Source organism: Heloderma suspectum, chromosome 2 (genome assembly GCF_057233095.1).
Source record: "Heloderma suspectum isolate Gila_16-S chromosome 2, 16-S_ref, whole genome shotgun sequence".
NCBI lineage: Eukaryota > Metazoa > Chordata > Lepidosauria > Squamata > Helodermatidae > Heloderma > Heloderma suspectum.
Window position 1 is genome coordinate 369,318,597 of NC_139459.1, and position 17,222 is coordinate 369,335,818.

General features: G+C 47.3%; 1 protein-coding gene across 3 annotated transcripts in view; it reads right to left on the reverse strand.

The window, feature by feature from the left end:
- LOC146355997 (uncharacterized) overlaps window positions 1–17,222 on the reverse strand; it is a 43,283-nt gene that overhangs the window by 4,683 nt on the left and 21,378 nt on the right. For 2 of the 3 annotated variants that reach the window (XM_084831397.1, XM_084831395.1), the window contains exons 2-6: window positions 10,204–11,196; window positions 7,641–7,761; window positions 5,617–5,699; window positions 5,202–5,328; window positions 2,575–2,655 (exon numbers count right to left, since the gene is read on the reverse strand). In XM_084831397.1, the coding sequence (XP_084687523.1) occupies window positions 2,575–2,655; window positions 5,202–5,328; window positions 5,617–5,699; window positions 7,641–7,761; window positions 10,204–10,923 (1,132 nt within the window). In that variant the 5' untranslated portion in view covers window positions 10,924–11,196. Of the gene's footprint in view, window positions 1–2,574; window positions 2,656–5,201; window positions 5,329–5,616; window positions 5,700–7,640; window positions 7,762–10,203; window positions 11,309–17,222 lie in introns of all 3 variants that reach the window. The other variant, XM_084831396.1, reaches the window with a different exon arrangement.

Here is a 17,222-nt window from a genome sequence, read left to right on the forward strand (position 1 = left end):
ATGAATAACAATAATTTATTACAATTTTCCTTCAGCTAAATGGGTCCCAACAATAGACCACCAAGAGAAAAAACAACAGGGTAATTTAAAAAACAAACAAACATTTTTTAATTGATCCAGCGCATTTCCAACCCTTAGATATGGTCCTCCATCAAGGAAATTGTCAATAACAAGAGTTTTCCTATTAAATTGTACTCACTTTTCAGTCTCCTGTGCACAGGTTTTTTTCCCCTCTTGATTACATTTCTTTAAAGTTAATTTTATTGTTTCACAATAACAGTTAACTAATTTATTGTAGTTAGCATGAACATCAAACCTGTTGATGAATAATTCTATACACACCCACTCTGCACAAATTTATCTGGAAGTAAATCCCATTAAACTCAGTGGGACTGACTTCTGAAATGGATATGCATAGGGACACATACAAGACCTTTTTTGTTCTTCCAATAAAGCTAATGCTGCAATCCTAAAATATACACACTAGGGAAGGGCTTCCCAGACTGCAGGACTGCAGGATCTACTTTGTTTACAAGAACCCTAAGATACTCCAACTGGAGACTGGTGTAAAAGACATACACTTAGGATTAAAGAACTCTGAATCCAGGAATTTGGGGGTGGGCGGGGGGGAGGTTGTTTTGTTGAGTCCCATAACTTAACACACCTAACAGTACATGCACACAAAAATCTATGGCTGGTTATTCCCCCAACCTAACCCAGGCTTTCTTCATTTGAGCAGAATTATTTGGGGTGTCTGTGTCATTTTTTTGTTAAACAACTGGGGGTGAGAAATCCTTGCTGATCTACTGCAAATCACCCAGAGATCTACTAGTAGATCCCAATGTACCTTCTGCCACCCGTGATCTAGGGAGTAAGCCCCGCTGAATACAGTAGGACTTACTTCTGAGTAAACGTGGCTAGGACTGCACAGTAAAAGCTACCTGACCAATATTTCATAGTGGCTGTGTTTAATGCAACAATAACCCAGAATTGCTGAGAACTCTGGCTTCTTGTTCCTGAGCAGTGCACTCTTGCGCACCGCCCAGTCACCCCTCCATGGTTCCTCCCACCATCAGGAGTGGATGAATAAACCAGAAACTAATAAGGAAGCAAAAGCTTCCCATTACATTCAAAACCCAGATCCTGGCTTGTCATTCCCCTAACAAACCAAGAATGGGAAACCAACTTCACACGCTGGCTTCGGACTCTGGCTTGTCACGGGAGCGACAAACCAGGGTTCGGATGTAACAGGAAGCCCTTCCTTTCTCCTCATTTGTTTCTGATTCATTTAGCCACTCCCGCTGGTGGGATGGGCCAAGTGGGGGTGACAGGGCAGCGTGCACCAGCTCACTGCTCATGAACAATAAATCAGAATTCTCAGTAATTATGTTGCGTCCATAAATACAGCCAGTATCAGAAAAGTTGGGGCAGGATCTTGCTTGACCAGTGAGAGAAACTGAGAAAACAGGCCCAAGTGCAAAATAAACATTGTAAGCATCTGAAGAGGACTCTCACTAACTTTCTCAAAGAGGCAGGAGGGGCTGCAGCTCAGTGGTAGAACCCTTGCTTTGCATGCAGAGGGTCCCAGGTTCGATCCCTGGCATGTCCAGGTCGGGCTGGAAACAGTCCTGCCTAAAACCCTGCAGAACTGCTGCCAGTCAGTGTCAACACTACTAAGCAAGATGGACCTCTGACTCCGTATAAGGCAGCGTCCTATGTTACTGTTTGCATGTTTTTTTTTCCTTTTTGCAGGATTTTGTTTCAGTTCCACCAGCCATGAGGAGAAGCTGAGCGAGACCCTCCTGCGGCACAGCAGATGGGGAGGGGGGATGTTCTTTTACAGTCCAGGGGGATCCCAGAGTCAGGCCTCGTGCCAGATTTGAGGGGGCCCTAGGCAAAGGGTCTCCTTCTGTCAATGGGCCTAAGTGGGCTGGCGTGGCCACGGTGGCCATGTGTCAAGTCACTCTTTTAAATTCCCACAATGCCCCAGAACAAAGGTGAGTCAGGAGAATTGTGGGAAATTAAGAGGGTGGCTGGATCCATCTACCTGGCCCTGTTTTGAATGCTGGGCCAGAAAATTCTTTTTACAAGGGCGGGGGGTGGCGGCAGGCATCAGCAGTGGACCTGCCAGAAACCAGGGGCCCTAGCAGATGCCCAAGGAGGCCACTTACTAACGCCGGATCCTCCAAGTGTGTTTCTCAGGCTGCAAGCATCAGCAAGCAGATTTCACCATTCCGTTTCCCTGAATAAAGATTTCACCATTCACATTTACCTTTATGGTGAATAAATATTAAAGGTAATCATTAATTCTGGTGAATAAAGATTAAAGGTAATCTTTAAAGGTAATCTTTAATCTTTATTAAGGTAATCTTTAATAATCTTAATCTTAATTTAATCTTAATTTAATAATCTTAATTTAATATTTAAGTAAGATTAATCTTAATTTAATTAATCAATCTGTAATCTTTATTAAAAGTAATCTTAATTCTGGTGAATAAAGGTAGATTCACCTTTACCTTTATGGTGAATAAAGATTTCACCATTCACATTTACCTTTCACCATTTCACCTTTACCTGAATCTGGGTCCTGGAAGAACATCTTATCCCCTTTTTCCGGATAAAAGGGAAGGTCAAGTTTGGGAATCAGAAGCCCCTCTGAGGACGAGAGAGAAAACAGAATGGTTATTTAGACAATTCAGGTCTAAATTATGTTGATGGATTCTAGCTTTTCTGGAGACACAACAGAGAAGGTGCTAGTTTTTAAGGGAATAAATTCATTTTCAACATTGTTTTTTTTTTCCTTCTTAAAAAAATTAACTATAAACTTGAGAAGAATGCCACAAAATTAAACATCTTCATAAACATTCTCGTGGTAGAGTGCATTCAAATTATATATTACACAAACATGCATGTACACATGCATACAATATGCATGTTACATGCATGTACATATATGATTCAGACAAAGTTAAGGCTTTTCAGGTCCTATAGATTTCAAATGGAAAAAAGTTAAGTGAATACACTTACCTGGGAGTAAGTCCCATTGAAGTTAATGGGACTTACTTCTGAGTCAACGTGCATGGGATGAAAAGTTACAAGCTTATCAAGATGCATAATTTCAGCCTAGTATATAAACCCACAAAAAAGTGACTAGCCTGCTAAATTTTGTACTAGCATTCTAAGAGCTAGTAGACTGTGTTTCTTTGCTAGCCACAGAAGAGGGGAAGCCCCCTCCTTTGTGGCCATCATGCAAATACAGGCTACTAGCCTCTTAAAAGGCTAGTACATAAAGTTGCCTTCAACCAAGAAGACTGGTTGAGAAGGGAGAGAGGAACCCATTTCCCCACTGCTAACTTGCTCCATCTACCTCCTCTGCAGCTAGCATGAAAACTAAGTGATCTGTACCTTCTATGCCAGCCCGCTCACTCGCCTGCATCAAACTTCTGATCACCTATGGCGACCAGGCACGTTGTTAAATACAAGGCTGCCATTATATTAATCTCTGTCACTTGAAAGTGTCCACAGTGTATTCTCTGCCATAAAACAGTAATGGCCTGATCACAAGCATATCTTCAAATAATTAAAATGAAGACATTGACAGCATGATCCTATGAGCATTAACTCAGAACCAGGTTCCACTGAGTCCAATGAGATTTACTCCCAAGTAGATATGCTTAGGATTACAGCAGATATTTGCTGGATGTACTGGACATAAGGTGGGGAACCTTTGCTCTATCAAGGGCTGTATTTCCTTGCGGAGAGCGGGGTGTGTGTGAGGTAATTTGTCAGGCCACATGCCATGGTGGGTAGGTCTAGAGTCAAAAGAGGGTGGGGGCACTCCCCCCCCCACAACACCCAGGAGGGTCCTGGGGGAGGAACAGCTCACTCTTGCCAGAGGTCTCAACGGATCACTAGCAGAGGGCTTTTGCCAAATCAGGCTGGGAAATGCATGTGGTCCTAGAGCCATCGATTATCTACCCTTATTTATAGCATTTATTTACCGCTCCACACCTAAACAGATTCTGGAGCGGTGAACAATTAAAGATAAAATGATAAAAAGATAAAAGAAATAAAACACCATGTTAAAAATTATTATTTTAAAAATAGAGTGCCAGTAAAAAGACATGGCTGGTCAGTCAAGGAAGTCTTCCTGGAATAGAGCTGTTTTCAGGAGGCGCCGGAAACAACACAGCATTTGTGCCTCCCTGACCTCCAGGGGCAGGGAGTTCCAAAGAAAGGGGGGCCCTACACTGAAGGCTCTTCTCTGGGTGGACTCCAATTGTGCCATGGGTCCATGTGGAACCACCAGGATCCTGCCCTCTGATGACCTCCGTGACCGGGCAGGTTGGTAAGGGAGAAAGCGCTCTCTCAGGTATTTTGGCCCTGAGTTGTTTAGGGCTTTGTACACTAGTACCAAAACCTTAAACCTTGCCCAGTAACAAATAGGCAGCCAGTGCAGTTCCCTCAGCAAAGGAGTTGTGTGCTGAAAAGGGGCAGCTCCCGACAACAGCCGATCTGCTGCATTCTGCACTAGATCCAGTTTCTGGAGCAGCCTTAAGGGCAGCCCACATAGAGCGCATTGCAGTAGTCCAGTCTTGAGGTTACTACTGCCTGTACCACTGTGGCCAAGCTCTCCCTGACTTAGATAAACCAAGCCATTGGTGGTCAAGGAAAGGTGACATGGCCATCTGGGAACCCCGGAGTGCTGGTTCCCCAGTGCGGTGCCCAGAGGTGCCGTGGCACCCGTAGCGGCCTCCAACGGCAAGCACAAAGCTCTACACTCCCTGCCCCCCTTCAAAAAAACTTTTTAAATAAAAACCTTGCAAAATGTTAGGGCAGTCTTCTTCCTCTCCCTCCCTGCCTTGCTCTTTCTCTCCTCTCTGCCTTGCTCTCTCTCTCCCTTCTGCCCCTTCGCCTTGCTCTTTCCCCTTCCCTCCCTGCCTCTCGCCTTGCTCTCTCTCTCTCTCCCCTCCTGTTTCCCCCTCCCACCTCTTCAGTTCACTTTTGACTAGCCAGGCCCCCATGGCAGGCATTACTAGTAACTTCTGTGAGCTTATTTACAAGGCTGGTGTGTGTGTGTGTGTGTGTGTTCGTTCTGGAAGGTGACAGAGGAGGACTGGGACCTCAGGTAGGCTGGATGTGGCCCACAAGCCTAAGGTTCAGCCCCCGCTTCCCCCGACTTAAACAGAAGAGACACTTACCCAAGGACGCTACGTTCCCACAGTTCTCCTCTTTGACTTGCCAGAACATGGTCCTTTGGCCCGCATGCACCAGAGCTTCCTCGTCCTTGTCGAAAGATGCTGCCTTCTCCTTGAAGCTCGCTGGCCCCTGGAAGAGGCAAACATCCCTCACTCAGCTTCTGCTGCCCCGGAAACTATTTAAAGATGCAGGCACAAGATCACACACTTTTATTCAGGATTAATGCAGACCAAAAGAACTAAAACACAATCCCCTGCCCCACCTCCAAAGGAGGCACTGAAAGCTAGGGCTGAGTCCGAAGGTTGCTGTGATTGCTTAGCAGCATGGCCAAGCTAGTCTGCACATGCTCAGATGCACTCTAACCTTAGGTTGTGACTGTATTCGCCCTGCCCCCTAACAAAGCAACCTTCCACATACCTCCGTCAGCCCAGCTTCGGCCGTTTCCTGTCCCTCAGGAGGAAGCAACGAACTGGAGTGGCTGGGGAACGCTGCTCCATTGGCTGTAAGGGGACAGAAGGGAAGAGAACGTAGCCACACCAAAGCTTAGTGGTGGAGCCCCTGTTTTGCACACAGGAGATCCCATGATCAATCACTGGAATCTCCGGTTAAAAGGATCAAGTAGTAGGTGATGGGGGAAGAGCCTGAAGAGTTACTGACAGCCAGAGGAGGGAATATTGGGCTAGAAGGGCAAATACGCCCATCATATATTAGAATAGTTATCCCATGGATCACGGTTCCCCAGTGCAGCACCCACAGGTGCCATGGCACCTGCATGGGCCTCCAACCACGCCCACAATGCTCTCCGCTCCCTGCCCCCTTCAAAAAATATATTTAAGAAAAACCTTGCAAAATGTTAGGCTTCTCCCTTTCTTGCCTCTAGCCTAGCTCTTTCTCGCCCCTCTGCCACTTTGCCTTGCTGTTTCCCCCTCCCTCTCAGCCTCTAGCCTCAATATTTCCACACACACACCCCTTAGCTAGCTCACTTTTGACTAGCCAGCCCCCCATGGCAGCCATTATGCGACTAGCTACATTGTCTGTGAGAGCCATTTTGTGCTGGTGCCCACAGTAGTTTATCAAATTCCCAAATACATTTTGTAAATAAATAGTTGTATTTTATTTATTACCGCCCAATAGCCAAAACTCAATGGGTGGTTCACAAAAGTTAAAACCACGAAGCACAGCATAAAACGTTTTGACAAAACGTTGGGGCAGGGGTGGGGGACCTATGGCCATCCACATGTTGTTGTACTACAGGTCCCACCATCTCCCAACCCCTGGCCATGCTGGCTGGGGATGAGGGGATTTGGAGTCTAACAACAAATGTGGAGGCCCCCAGCTTACCCAGCCTTGCAGTAGGAAGAACTTCCCAACTGTTTGGCAGTGGAACAGCCTACCTTGGGAAGTATTTTGGCTCTTTCCTTCACTAGAGGTTTTTAAGCAGAGTTGGAGGGCCACCTGCATTGGCTGGGGGTTGGACTAGATGACCCTTGAGGTCCATCCCCATTCTAGGATTCTATACTCTGGACTGGCATGAGAGGGCTTCCTTTGAGAGATTTCCAAACAGGAAAAGAAGGAATAGTTCCATATCTCTAAGGCAGGAGTAGGCAACCTGGTGCTTTCCAGACCTTTTGGATTACAACTCCCATCAGTCCCAGCCAGCATGCCCAATGGTAAGGGATCATGTGGGACACAGCAAAAAAATCTGGAGGGCACCAAATTACCCACTCCTGCTGCAAGACACACTGAGGGTGCCTGCTTGTCCATACCATTTGTGTGCCAAGATGTGTGTGTGACAAGGAGTGTGCTGGTGTGTTTCCGAGCCTAGTTTAAAGTGCTGGTTTTGACCTTTGCAGCCTTAAGTGGTTTGGGACCAAATTACTTGAAGGACCACCTTCACCCATATCAGCCTGCCCGCTCTTTAAGATCAGCGAGAGAGGCCCTTCTCATTTGCCCACATGTGAGAGCAGTCAGGTGGGTGACCACATGTGAGAGGGCCTTCTCTGCAATAAGTTGCTGTCGGGGCTCCGCCATGCTCCAACATTGCAGGCATTTAAGAAGGCCCTGAAAACATATTATTTTACTCTGGCCTTCTCCTGATATGATGGCTGTTTGTTGCTGTTTTATTGCTGGTTTTGTTGTGTTCTTACTGTTTTATTGCGTTTTTAATATTGTTTCGGTTTTAGATGTTTTATTGTTGTATGCCACCTTGGGAGGGCTTCTGCCCTGAGAGGCGGCCAAGAAATAGTTTAAATAAATAAATGTCGCAACCAATGTATAGAGTTGAGCTGCTGCTCCTCAAGGATGTTGTTCCCTCGCTCTAGAACCACCCAAGTCTAAGCAGATTCCTGATCCTCTGGAAGGCCCTTAGGGATCACATGGCCATTTCTTCTTTGCCTGCAAATGGTTCACCCAATAAACAATTAAAATAAATAAAGCCTTACGCAGCAAATCCGTGTCTCCGGCACCTTTCTGTGTCACATCCATGTAGACATGTCCCTGAGGGAGGTCTGATGAAGCTCCCGCAGCCTCCAGGGAACTCCTGACCACGTGCTGTAATGGCACCTGAAACGGCAAAGAGGGTTCAATTCAGAGCAGAGGTGGGCCTTCAGAGGTGATGATGAATACCAGGGGTAGGCAGGAAGTAGATCTCCAGATGTGTTGGACTTCAACTCCCAGCATTCCTGACCATTGGCCATGCTGGCAGTGGTTTCTGGGAGCTGAAGTCCAAAAATCTGGAGATCTACTTCTTGCCCACCCCCGGTGTACATAAGGACAACGTTAAGAACATAAGCGGCATTGTGGCGCAGTGGTTAGAGCACTGGACTTGGGATCAGGAAGACCCTGTTCAAGTCAGCCATGCTCAGTCATGACCAGTTGCACTCTTACAGCCTTACCCACCTCGCAGGGTTGGTGTGAGGCTAAACTGTGGGGAGGAAGGGACTGTATAAGTTGTCCAGAGCTGCTTGGAGAAAAGGCGGGAAAAACTGTGGTAATAAAAAAGATTAAGAGACATTTCTTTATTTTTATTATTTCATTTATAATTGCATTTATATCCCGCCTTTTTTCCTTTGGCAAGGAACCCATGATGGCTTACATGGTCCTCCTCCAATCCATTTCATCCTCACAACAACCTTGTGAGGTAGGTTGGTCTGAGAGCTAGTGACTGTGCCAAAGTCACCCAGTGAGCTTCATGGCTGAGCGGGGACTAGAACCCAGATCTGCCCAGTCCAACGGTCTAACCGCTACACCACAGTGGCTCTCTTCATTCAAAAGATGCATATGCTGCCATTCAGCATCGCTACTGTCAGGGCAACCGTCAAGTTATATATTCAAAATAAAAACATACCATTAAATAATGATATAAAATTATTGTTGCTACTACAAGAAGGCTGTACTAGATGGACCTTGGTCTGATCCATCACAGCGCTTTTTATGTTCTTATGACCTGCACTGGGATGCTTCTATTCAGGGTTCCAGCCTGCCAAACAGGTATGCCCTTACTCCGTTCTGTCTCTCCCTCCCTCTCCCCTCCTGCTTTTTCATTTTTTCCTCTTTAGCAGTCAGCCAGAATTTGGGTATTTTGTGCCCACTGTGCATGTTCAGATATCACTGGGTTGTTTCGGGGCTTCCCCTGCACTCCCACCCCAGATTTTATTCTCTAAAGATTTTTTAGACTTCTCCAAACCTTGGGATTCCCCCAAACCGGCTGATAACTCCTCCTTGTGTGTGGGTGGTGCTGTTTTGGCTACATAACAGCCCATATCGAAAAATGAGCTTGCAGTTGGTCTATAGGATTGCGACATTTCATTACATTACACCAGTGGAGGCTGGTTGCTCCGATTTCGGTGGGGCTGTGTATCCATTCTGGGTTTCAGTCAGAGCCATCAGAACTCTAAAGGAGCTACCCAAGGTTCTGAGCCTATTTTGGGGATAGGGTTCAGCACCTCAGATAGGTTCTTTAGAGTTCTGGATGGTTCTGACTGAAACCCAGGATGGATTCGCAGCCCCACTGGAATCAGAGCCACCAGCCTCCACTACATTACACTAAAAACAGCAAGGTAGTAAAAACAAACAGAACAATCACAGCACCAGAATAAAGCCTAGAAACTCAGCAACACTATTTCTTACATTTTCACCATGGAACTTATGGCAGCTTATACAGTTCCCCCCTCCTCCCCTCACAACAGCCACACAACAACCCTGCGAGGTAGGTTAAGCTGAGAGGTAGTAGTGACTGGCCCAAGGTTGAGCAGAGATTGAACCTGGATCACCCCAGCCCCATCCTAATCCAGCATTCTAAGTGCTACAGCAGGCTTCTCAAATCTGGTGCCCGGCCAGATGTTTTGGACTACAACTCCCAGCATTCCTGACATTGGCCATATTGGCTGAGGCTGTTGGGAGCTGAAGTCCAGGAACATCCAGAGGACACCAGGTTGCGGAAGGCTATTTAGTACAGGGATGTTGCCTCAGGCCTGTGGGCCAAATCTGGACTGCCTGATCCAGTATGGCTCTGCAGATGGCCACGCTCCCCAGCCCCACTCCTTTCCCCTGATTGAGACTATTTGGTGGTTTCCCAGCTTTTGTGCTGCTTTTCCCCCATCCTAAAAGGTTGAAATGCCTCTCCTGAGGCTTAGCGACTGGCAGGAAAGGCTTTAAGCTAAAATATGCTGGTATTTCTGGTCCCACCCCTTTTGCCTCTGGCCCCACCCACCACTGGAATCCCCCCTGCCCCCAGGAGAGCTTCTCCAGAATGGAATTCAACTCTCGGGCTGAAAGAGGTTCAACACTCCCGCTCTAGTGCACGTGTTCAGGGCACCTAAAGAAACTGAGCATCGTGGGAGATGCCGTTCCCAAGATGCATCAGAGAAACAAGACTTAGAGAAATGGAACACACATAGATCCCGGGGGACAGACCCTTCCCTTGTTCAAACGGAAGTAGCAGTTCCCACACAAAACATTTCCAATCCAGATGCATCCTTAAGAAAAGATGTTCCGCATTCTGACCTGCCATTTCCACGCCTCAGCCTTCTGACTGAGCAGGAACTCCTCCACCAGGGCCACGGCTTGGGTGCAATTCTCTGGCCCCCCTTCCCTGGCCCAGGTCTGCAGGTCGTGAGGCAGGATGGCCAGGAACTGCTCCAGGATCAGCATCTCCACGATCTGCTCCTTCGTGCGCCTCTCTGGCCTTAGCCACTGATGGCAAAGCTCCCGGAGTCGGCTGCAAACCCTTTGGGGGTCTTCGATGTCCTGGTAGCGGAACTGCCTGAAGTGTTGCCGCAGTGTCTCCATTCTCAGGGCATCCTCCCGCAAGATGGCAGCCTTCACCTTCCCATAATCCTCCCGTTCTGTGGCTTCCACCCTACTCAAGGCCTGTCCAACATCCCGGCTAAGTGCCGGCAGAAGCCGGCCCACCCACTCCTCACTGGGCCACTGGCAGGCTTCGGCGATTTGCTCGAAAGAGGAAAGGAAAGCTCTGATGTTGTCGCATGGTGGGCTCTCCAGCAGAAACAGATTCCCCCACCCCCGCTGACGGGAATCCAGTGCTCTCGAGAACTCCTGACACGGGGCTTCCCCGGGATGTTGCAGCCCCTTGTGCGGTTCTTCGCAGGACACTCGCCACTCTGCTTGCGGAGTCATGCCTTCAGGAAGGCCCGTAAAGGCAGCTTTCCCTGCTCCATCCGTTCCCCCTACTAGTTCGGGACCTGCAGAAATTTGCTCCTCCATTTTCACCCCCAGCTGGTAGTTTATAGCCAGGTACCACCCAATGGGGCGATCCTAGCCGAAATCATTGGTTTCAACCCCCTGCTTCTGCAAGAAACATGGGGGGAGGGATCACTGGGGGAAATCCAAACTCTGCTGTCTTGGTCGATGTGTCAGATTAATCCAAACAGCTGACCCTGCTGCACTCTGGACAGCATTCACGTTGTGATCAGACTGGACTGCGGGAGGCCTCCAACAGGACCGGATTCTCTGATGTGCAGGAAGAGGAACGTCTCTCTGCATGAAACACGCAGACAACAGTCATCATCATCATCTCATTTTAAATGATTTTTAGGCCACTTTTAAGGGTGGGATCTTCTCAAGGCGGCATAGGAGATTTGGCTAATGGCTGGTATAGAAATGTAATAAATAAATAAACGCATTTCAAAAGCATGCAAAATAAATAGACAAGCAATAAATAAACGTTGGATGAAAATACTATAAAAACAAATACCAAAAAACCCTGCAGCCCACAGCCTACAAAATTAAAATATTCTCTTCCCTTCCCAAGCTCTAAGGGAAAAAATGGAAAATGAATTCTGGTGCAATGAAATGACTCCTCAACTCCCAAAGAAGGACCGCTGAAGCTGATCTCAGACTCCAGGCAGGTATAAATGGGAGGAGACGATTCCTCAGGTAACTTGGCCCCAAGCCATTTAGGGCTCTGAATGTTAACACCAGCACTTTGAATCGGGCCCAGAAATGGACTGGCGGCAAGCGCAGATGGAAAAGTACAGGAGCATAATACGATCACATTGGCCAATCCGCATTAACAATCTTGCGACCCTATTTTGGACCAGCTGAAGTTTCCGGACCATTTTCAAAGGCAGCCCGGCATATAATGCATTGCAGTAATCTAGACAAGAGGTTATCACAGCATGGAGTAGCTAGACCATCTCTGTCCAGATAAGGACATAGTTGGTATATCAGCCTAAGCTGATAAAAGGTGCTCTGTGCCACCGAGCCCACCTGGGCTTGAGTGACAGTTCTGGGTCCAAGAGCACCCCCAAACTACGATTGGCCCCCGTCCAGTCCATTAACACATCCAGGCACTGATTCAGAACAGCCACTGCCTCACCTGGGTTCGATGCCCTTTTCCTTGTGTGTTGTGTCTTTTTAGATTGTAGGCCTGCGAGCAGGGACGGTTTTATCTTACGGATTATATGGAAATTGCTCCAGGTGCCTTTTTGGCTGAGAAGCGGGATAAAAATACTGCCAATAAATAAAAAAGAAATAAAACAGAGAACATTGGCATAGGAGAACGTAGGGCTGTGAAAGGAGAGTTGCCATCTCTCCCCTCACCCCGCCTCCAAAGGAGTTGCCATGCTTTAAGAGATGCCTGACAGGCACAATTTCAAAAGGCCTATCCCTGCGTGGGGATGTGGTGGCGTGGAAAACCTCACCTGCTGAATTCCCACCTCTTGTGCAGTTTGCAAAGGCACAAGAGCCCTGCCTGACTTAAAGATATGGCAACCTCCTGGAGGAAGCTAGGTACCCGGGAAGGCTAGGCATCAGACAATAGGTTTTTAAAGGTTCCCTTGCACAAGGATGGGGAGTCTCTATAACCCACGGGCTGAATGCAGTGAAGGAAAAGCTGGGGGGGGGCTGCATTCCAGGGGTGGGTGAGGTGAAGGCAAAGGAGGCACGGCCAAAGACAAAAGGGGTGGAGCCCCAAATAACAGCATATTTTATCTTAAAGCTCTTAGGGCACAATCCTATGCATGTTTGGACCAGACAAAGTCCTACAACCCCCAGTGTTCCCCAGCCAGCAAGTCCCACAACTCACAGCATGGCTGGCTGGGGAATGCTGGGGGTTGTAGGACTTTTTCCGTCTAAACATGCATAGGATTGTGCCCTTGCTGTTTGTAACTAAGCCTTTGGAGAGGCATTTCAACCTTTTAGAAAGGGGGCCAGGGGAAAAACTGCACAAAAGCTGGGGGACCACAAAACAATTGGTGGTTGGGAGAAAGGAGTACGGACAGGGGAAGGCATGTGTGGCCACCTGGGGAACCCTAGAGGGCTAGATTTGGACCAGTGGAGGCTGGTGGTTCTGATTTTGGTGGGGCTGTGAATCCATTCTGGGTTTTAAGTAGAACCAGCCAGAACTCTAAAGGAGCTATCCAAGGTGCTGCACCATTTTGGGCATAGAATCCAGCACCTTGGATAGCTCCTTTAGAATTCTGGCTGGTTCTGACTAAAACCCAGAATGGATTCATAGCCCCACCAAAATCAGAGCCACTGATTTGGACCCTAGGGGGGCCAAATTTGGTCTGCAGCCCTGAGGTTCCTCACCTGAGGTTCCTCACCTGAGGCTCATAGGATCACTCGGTGCTGACAATTTTTCAACCATTATGCCACAATCTGCCAAAACATGTCCTTCCGCTGCACAGCCTTTGAACGGGACAGACTGCAGAGATGCGGTCTGTCTCTCTGGGATTGGGTTGCTGGACAGCCAGGGCCAAAAAAACAGCCTAGCTTGATCCTCCAAGTTTAATAGACAGGCTAGATTTGAAGAGGTCAGCAGGTGAAGCTTTTCTGTGGCATGGAGCTAACCATTAGTCTGCTCTGCACATGCTCAGATGTGCTCTTTACTTACCGTAACCTCACATCTACAAAGGCTAAAATCAGGACATTAGGAACAGGTTCTGGGATCAACCCTGGCTCAAGTTATTATTTCTCAAACACCATCAACGTGCTTGACAGAGTAACACAAAGCAAAAAAAGAAAGACAGATCCTCCATGGAGCTCCATTACATTCCAACAGGGCTGGGAGAAAGAAAGAAAGAAAGAAAGAAAGAAAGAAAGAAAGAAAGAAAGAAAGAGAGAGAAAGAAAGAAAGAAAGAAAGAAAGAAAGAAAGAAAGAAAGAAAGAAAGAAGCAAAGGTTACAAGGTAACAAGTGGAACAAAAGCAATTACAATTAGAAAAACCCTCAACCTCCCTTGCTTCTATGCCTTTAAGAGAGAGAGGCGCTTTCCTGCAGAAACCAATATTTGAAGCTACTTTTGACCTGGAGCTAAACAAAACATAATCCTCTGTTGCATGTATGGACAGAAACACTGGGTAGTTTAAATATATATTCATTCATTCATTCATTCATTCATTCAATATTTAACCTGTTCCTCAGCTAAAAGGGCTCCCAGAGCACCTTATATATAATCAGTAAAACAAGACTGTCCCTACCTGCAGGCTTACAATCTAAAAAAGACACAAGCAAGGAAAAAGGAACACGGAGGGAAGAGGAAAATAAATTAAGGACTGAACATTGGCAGTTCTACTCTCATCCCATACACCAGTCTTCTCCAACCAGGTGCCATGCAGATACACTGGTTAGAGCTCACTATCGAGCCTACTCTGTGGCAGTGAGGGTGGCAAAGAGACAGTTCTCTTCCACTAGCATTGCATGTTCTCAGACTTGTCCAGCGGAGCTTTTCTGAGTGGTTTGCGGCCTGTTACATTCTGGGCCAGGGAGAGAGACTGTGGAACCGTCAGTGGCACGCTGTGATGAGTTTGCAAGGCACTTTGAAGATAAAGTCGCTCAGATTCGTCATGAATTGGACACCACGATTAATGCAGTTCCATTGGTAGAGACGTTCAGAGCACCATCTGGTCCAGTTTTATTGGATGAGTTTCAGTTATTGAGGCCTGAGGGTGCAGACAAGGTGCTTGGCCAAGTCCAATAGACCAGTTGTGCGCTTCACCCTTGCCCTTCATGGCTTATTACATCAAACAAGGAGGGGATGTCTGGCTGGGTCCAGGAGGTTGTAAATTCCTCCTTGAGAGAGGGAGTGGTGCTGGCCGCTTTAAAAAAGGGGGTAATCAGGCCACTCCTGAAAAAGCCTAGCCTGGACCTGGAGGACATTAACAACTATAGGCCAGTAGCCAACATCCCCTTCCTGGGCAAGGTGCTTGAGCGGGTGGTTGCAGGACAGCTGCTGGCACTCTTGAATGAATCATATTATCTAGATCCATTTCAACCGGGCTTCAGACCTGGGTTTGGAACAGAAGCTGCCTTGGTCACCCTGTGGGATGACCTCTGCCAGGAGAGGAACAGGGGGAGTGTGACCCTGTTGATTTTCCTGGACCTCTCAGCAGCTTTCGATACCATCGGCCATGGTATCCTTCTGGATAGGTTGTCTGGGTTGGGAGTTGGAGTTACTGTGCTGCAGTGGTTCCACCCCTACTTGGATGCCCAATTCCAGAAGGTGGTGCTGGGGGATTATTGCTCTGTGCCATGGCAATTATACCATGGGGTTCCACAGGGCTCTATTTTATCCCCCATGCTGTTTAACATCCACATGAAACCGCTGGGGGAGGTTATCCAGACGTGTGGGCTGAGGTGCCATCAATATGCGGATGACACCCAGCTCTACCTCTCTTTCTCATTAAACCCAGGTGAGGCAGTGGCTGTTCTGAATCAGTGTATGAGCACGGTAATGGACTGGATGAGGACCAATAAACTGAAACTCTATCCAGACAAGATGGAAGTACTGTTAGTGGGTGGTTTGTCTGCCTGGCTAGGTGATATTCAACCTGTTCTAGAGGGGGTTGCACTCCTCCTAAAGGATCACATTTGTAGTCTGGGGGTGCTCTTGGACCCAGAACTGTCACTTGAGGCACAGGTGAACTCAGTGGCACGCAGCACTTTTTATCAGCTTAGGCTGGTATACCAACTACGCCCTTATCTGGACAGAGATCACCTAGCTACAGTTATCCATGCTGTGATAACTTCTCGTCTGGATTACTGCAATGCATTATATGTGGAGCTACCTTCGAAAATGGTCTGGAAACTTCAGCTAGTCCAAAACAGGGCAGCAAGATTGTTAACAGGGACTGGCCAACGAGCTCATATTATGCCCATACTTTTCCAGTTGCACTGGCTGCTAGTCCGTTCCCAGGCCTGATTCAAAGTGCTGGTATTAACATTCAGAGCCCTTAACAGCTTGGGGCCAGGTTACAGAATCATAGAATAGTAGGGTTGGAAGGGGCCTACAAGGCCATCGAGTCCAACCCCCTGCTCAATGCAGGAATCCAAGTCAGAGCATTCTTGACAGATTGGCTGTCCAGCCAATCCTTATCTGAAGGATTGCCTCCTCCCATATGTGCCTGCCCAGACCTTAAGATCATCCTCAGTGGCCCTCCTCCGTGAACCCCTGCCAAAGTAAGTGAGGTGGGTGGCTACTAGGAAGAGGGCCTTTTCTGCTGTGGCATCCTAGCTGTGGAATGAGCTCCCTAGTGAGGTTCGCCTGGCACCTACATTGTATTCCTTCCAGAAGACCTTTTTATTTTCCCAGGGATTTTAGCATTTTAGCTTTCTAGTCTTTTAGCTTTACTGTTTTAAATCTTATTTTAAATCTCTGCATTGCTGCTAAGTTTTATTCTGGTTTTATTCTGGTTGTATTGTTATATTGTGGTTTTAATGCTTTTATATTTTATATTGTTTTACTGTGTGCTTTTTGGTTTTAATTTTTGTGAACTGCCCAGAGAGCTTTGGCTATTGGGCAGTGTGTGTGTGTATATATATATATATATATATATATATGTATGTTGGACTGCAACTCCCATCATCCCGCCAGCCAGCATGGCCAGTGGGTGGACAGGTCCTGCTTTACAGAGGACAGCCCTCTATTTGATGGTGTCCTCTTTGAAGGGCTGTCCAGTTCAAGTCCGGGTTAAAAATAACAAACTGCAGAAACGATGAACAGGGGCTTGGAAATTGCCTGAGGAGAAACCCAGGTCCACCCGGTCAGTCTTTTCATAATGGTGAGATGTATTGCATTTCTATTTAAATTATAGCTATTCTTTCTAAATCTGCATCTATACATAAAAATCAGTATAGGCAAACAGGTGTCCCTCTTTTTAGCAATGCATTTCCTCTTTTTTGGTGACATGTAAGCGGCTCCCCCTTTCCCAGGGGGATCTGAGTTGGGGAAGGGTGGTGGACCCAATCGCACCCTTCTAATAATTTTTGGAGGGGGAGATGTGTTAGACCACTGCAGCAAAAGTAGCAGAGAGTCTTATGGCACCTTAAAGCAGCCTTTTAAACCATGCTGCCTGGGGCATGCTGGGAATTGTAGTCCCAACACATCTGGAGGGCACCAGGTTGTCAAAGGCTGCCTTAAAGGCTCATGATTTTAAAAGATCAACAGCTCTTCTAATACATGTTCATCTGTCCAGAGTAACTTCTCCTTCTTGGCTTGGTTATTCCCTGGGTTGCACAGAGCCACCTGGGAAAGACCATGAAATATACTGCAGGGATCTCCT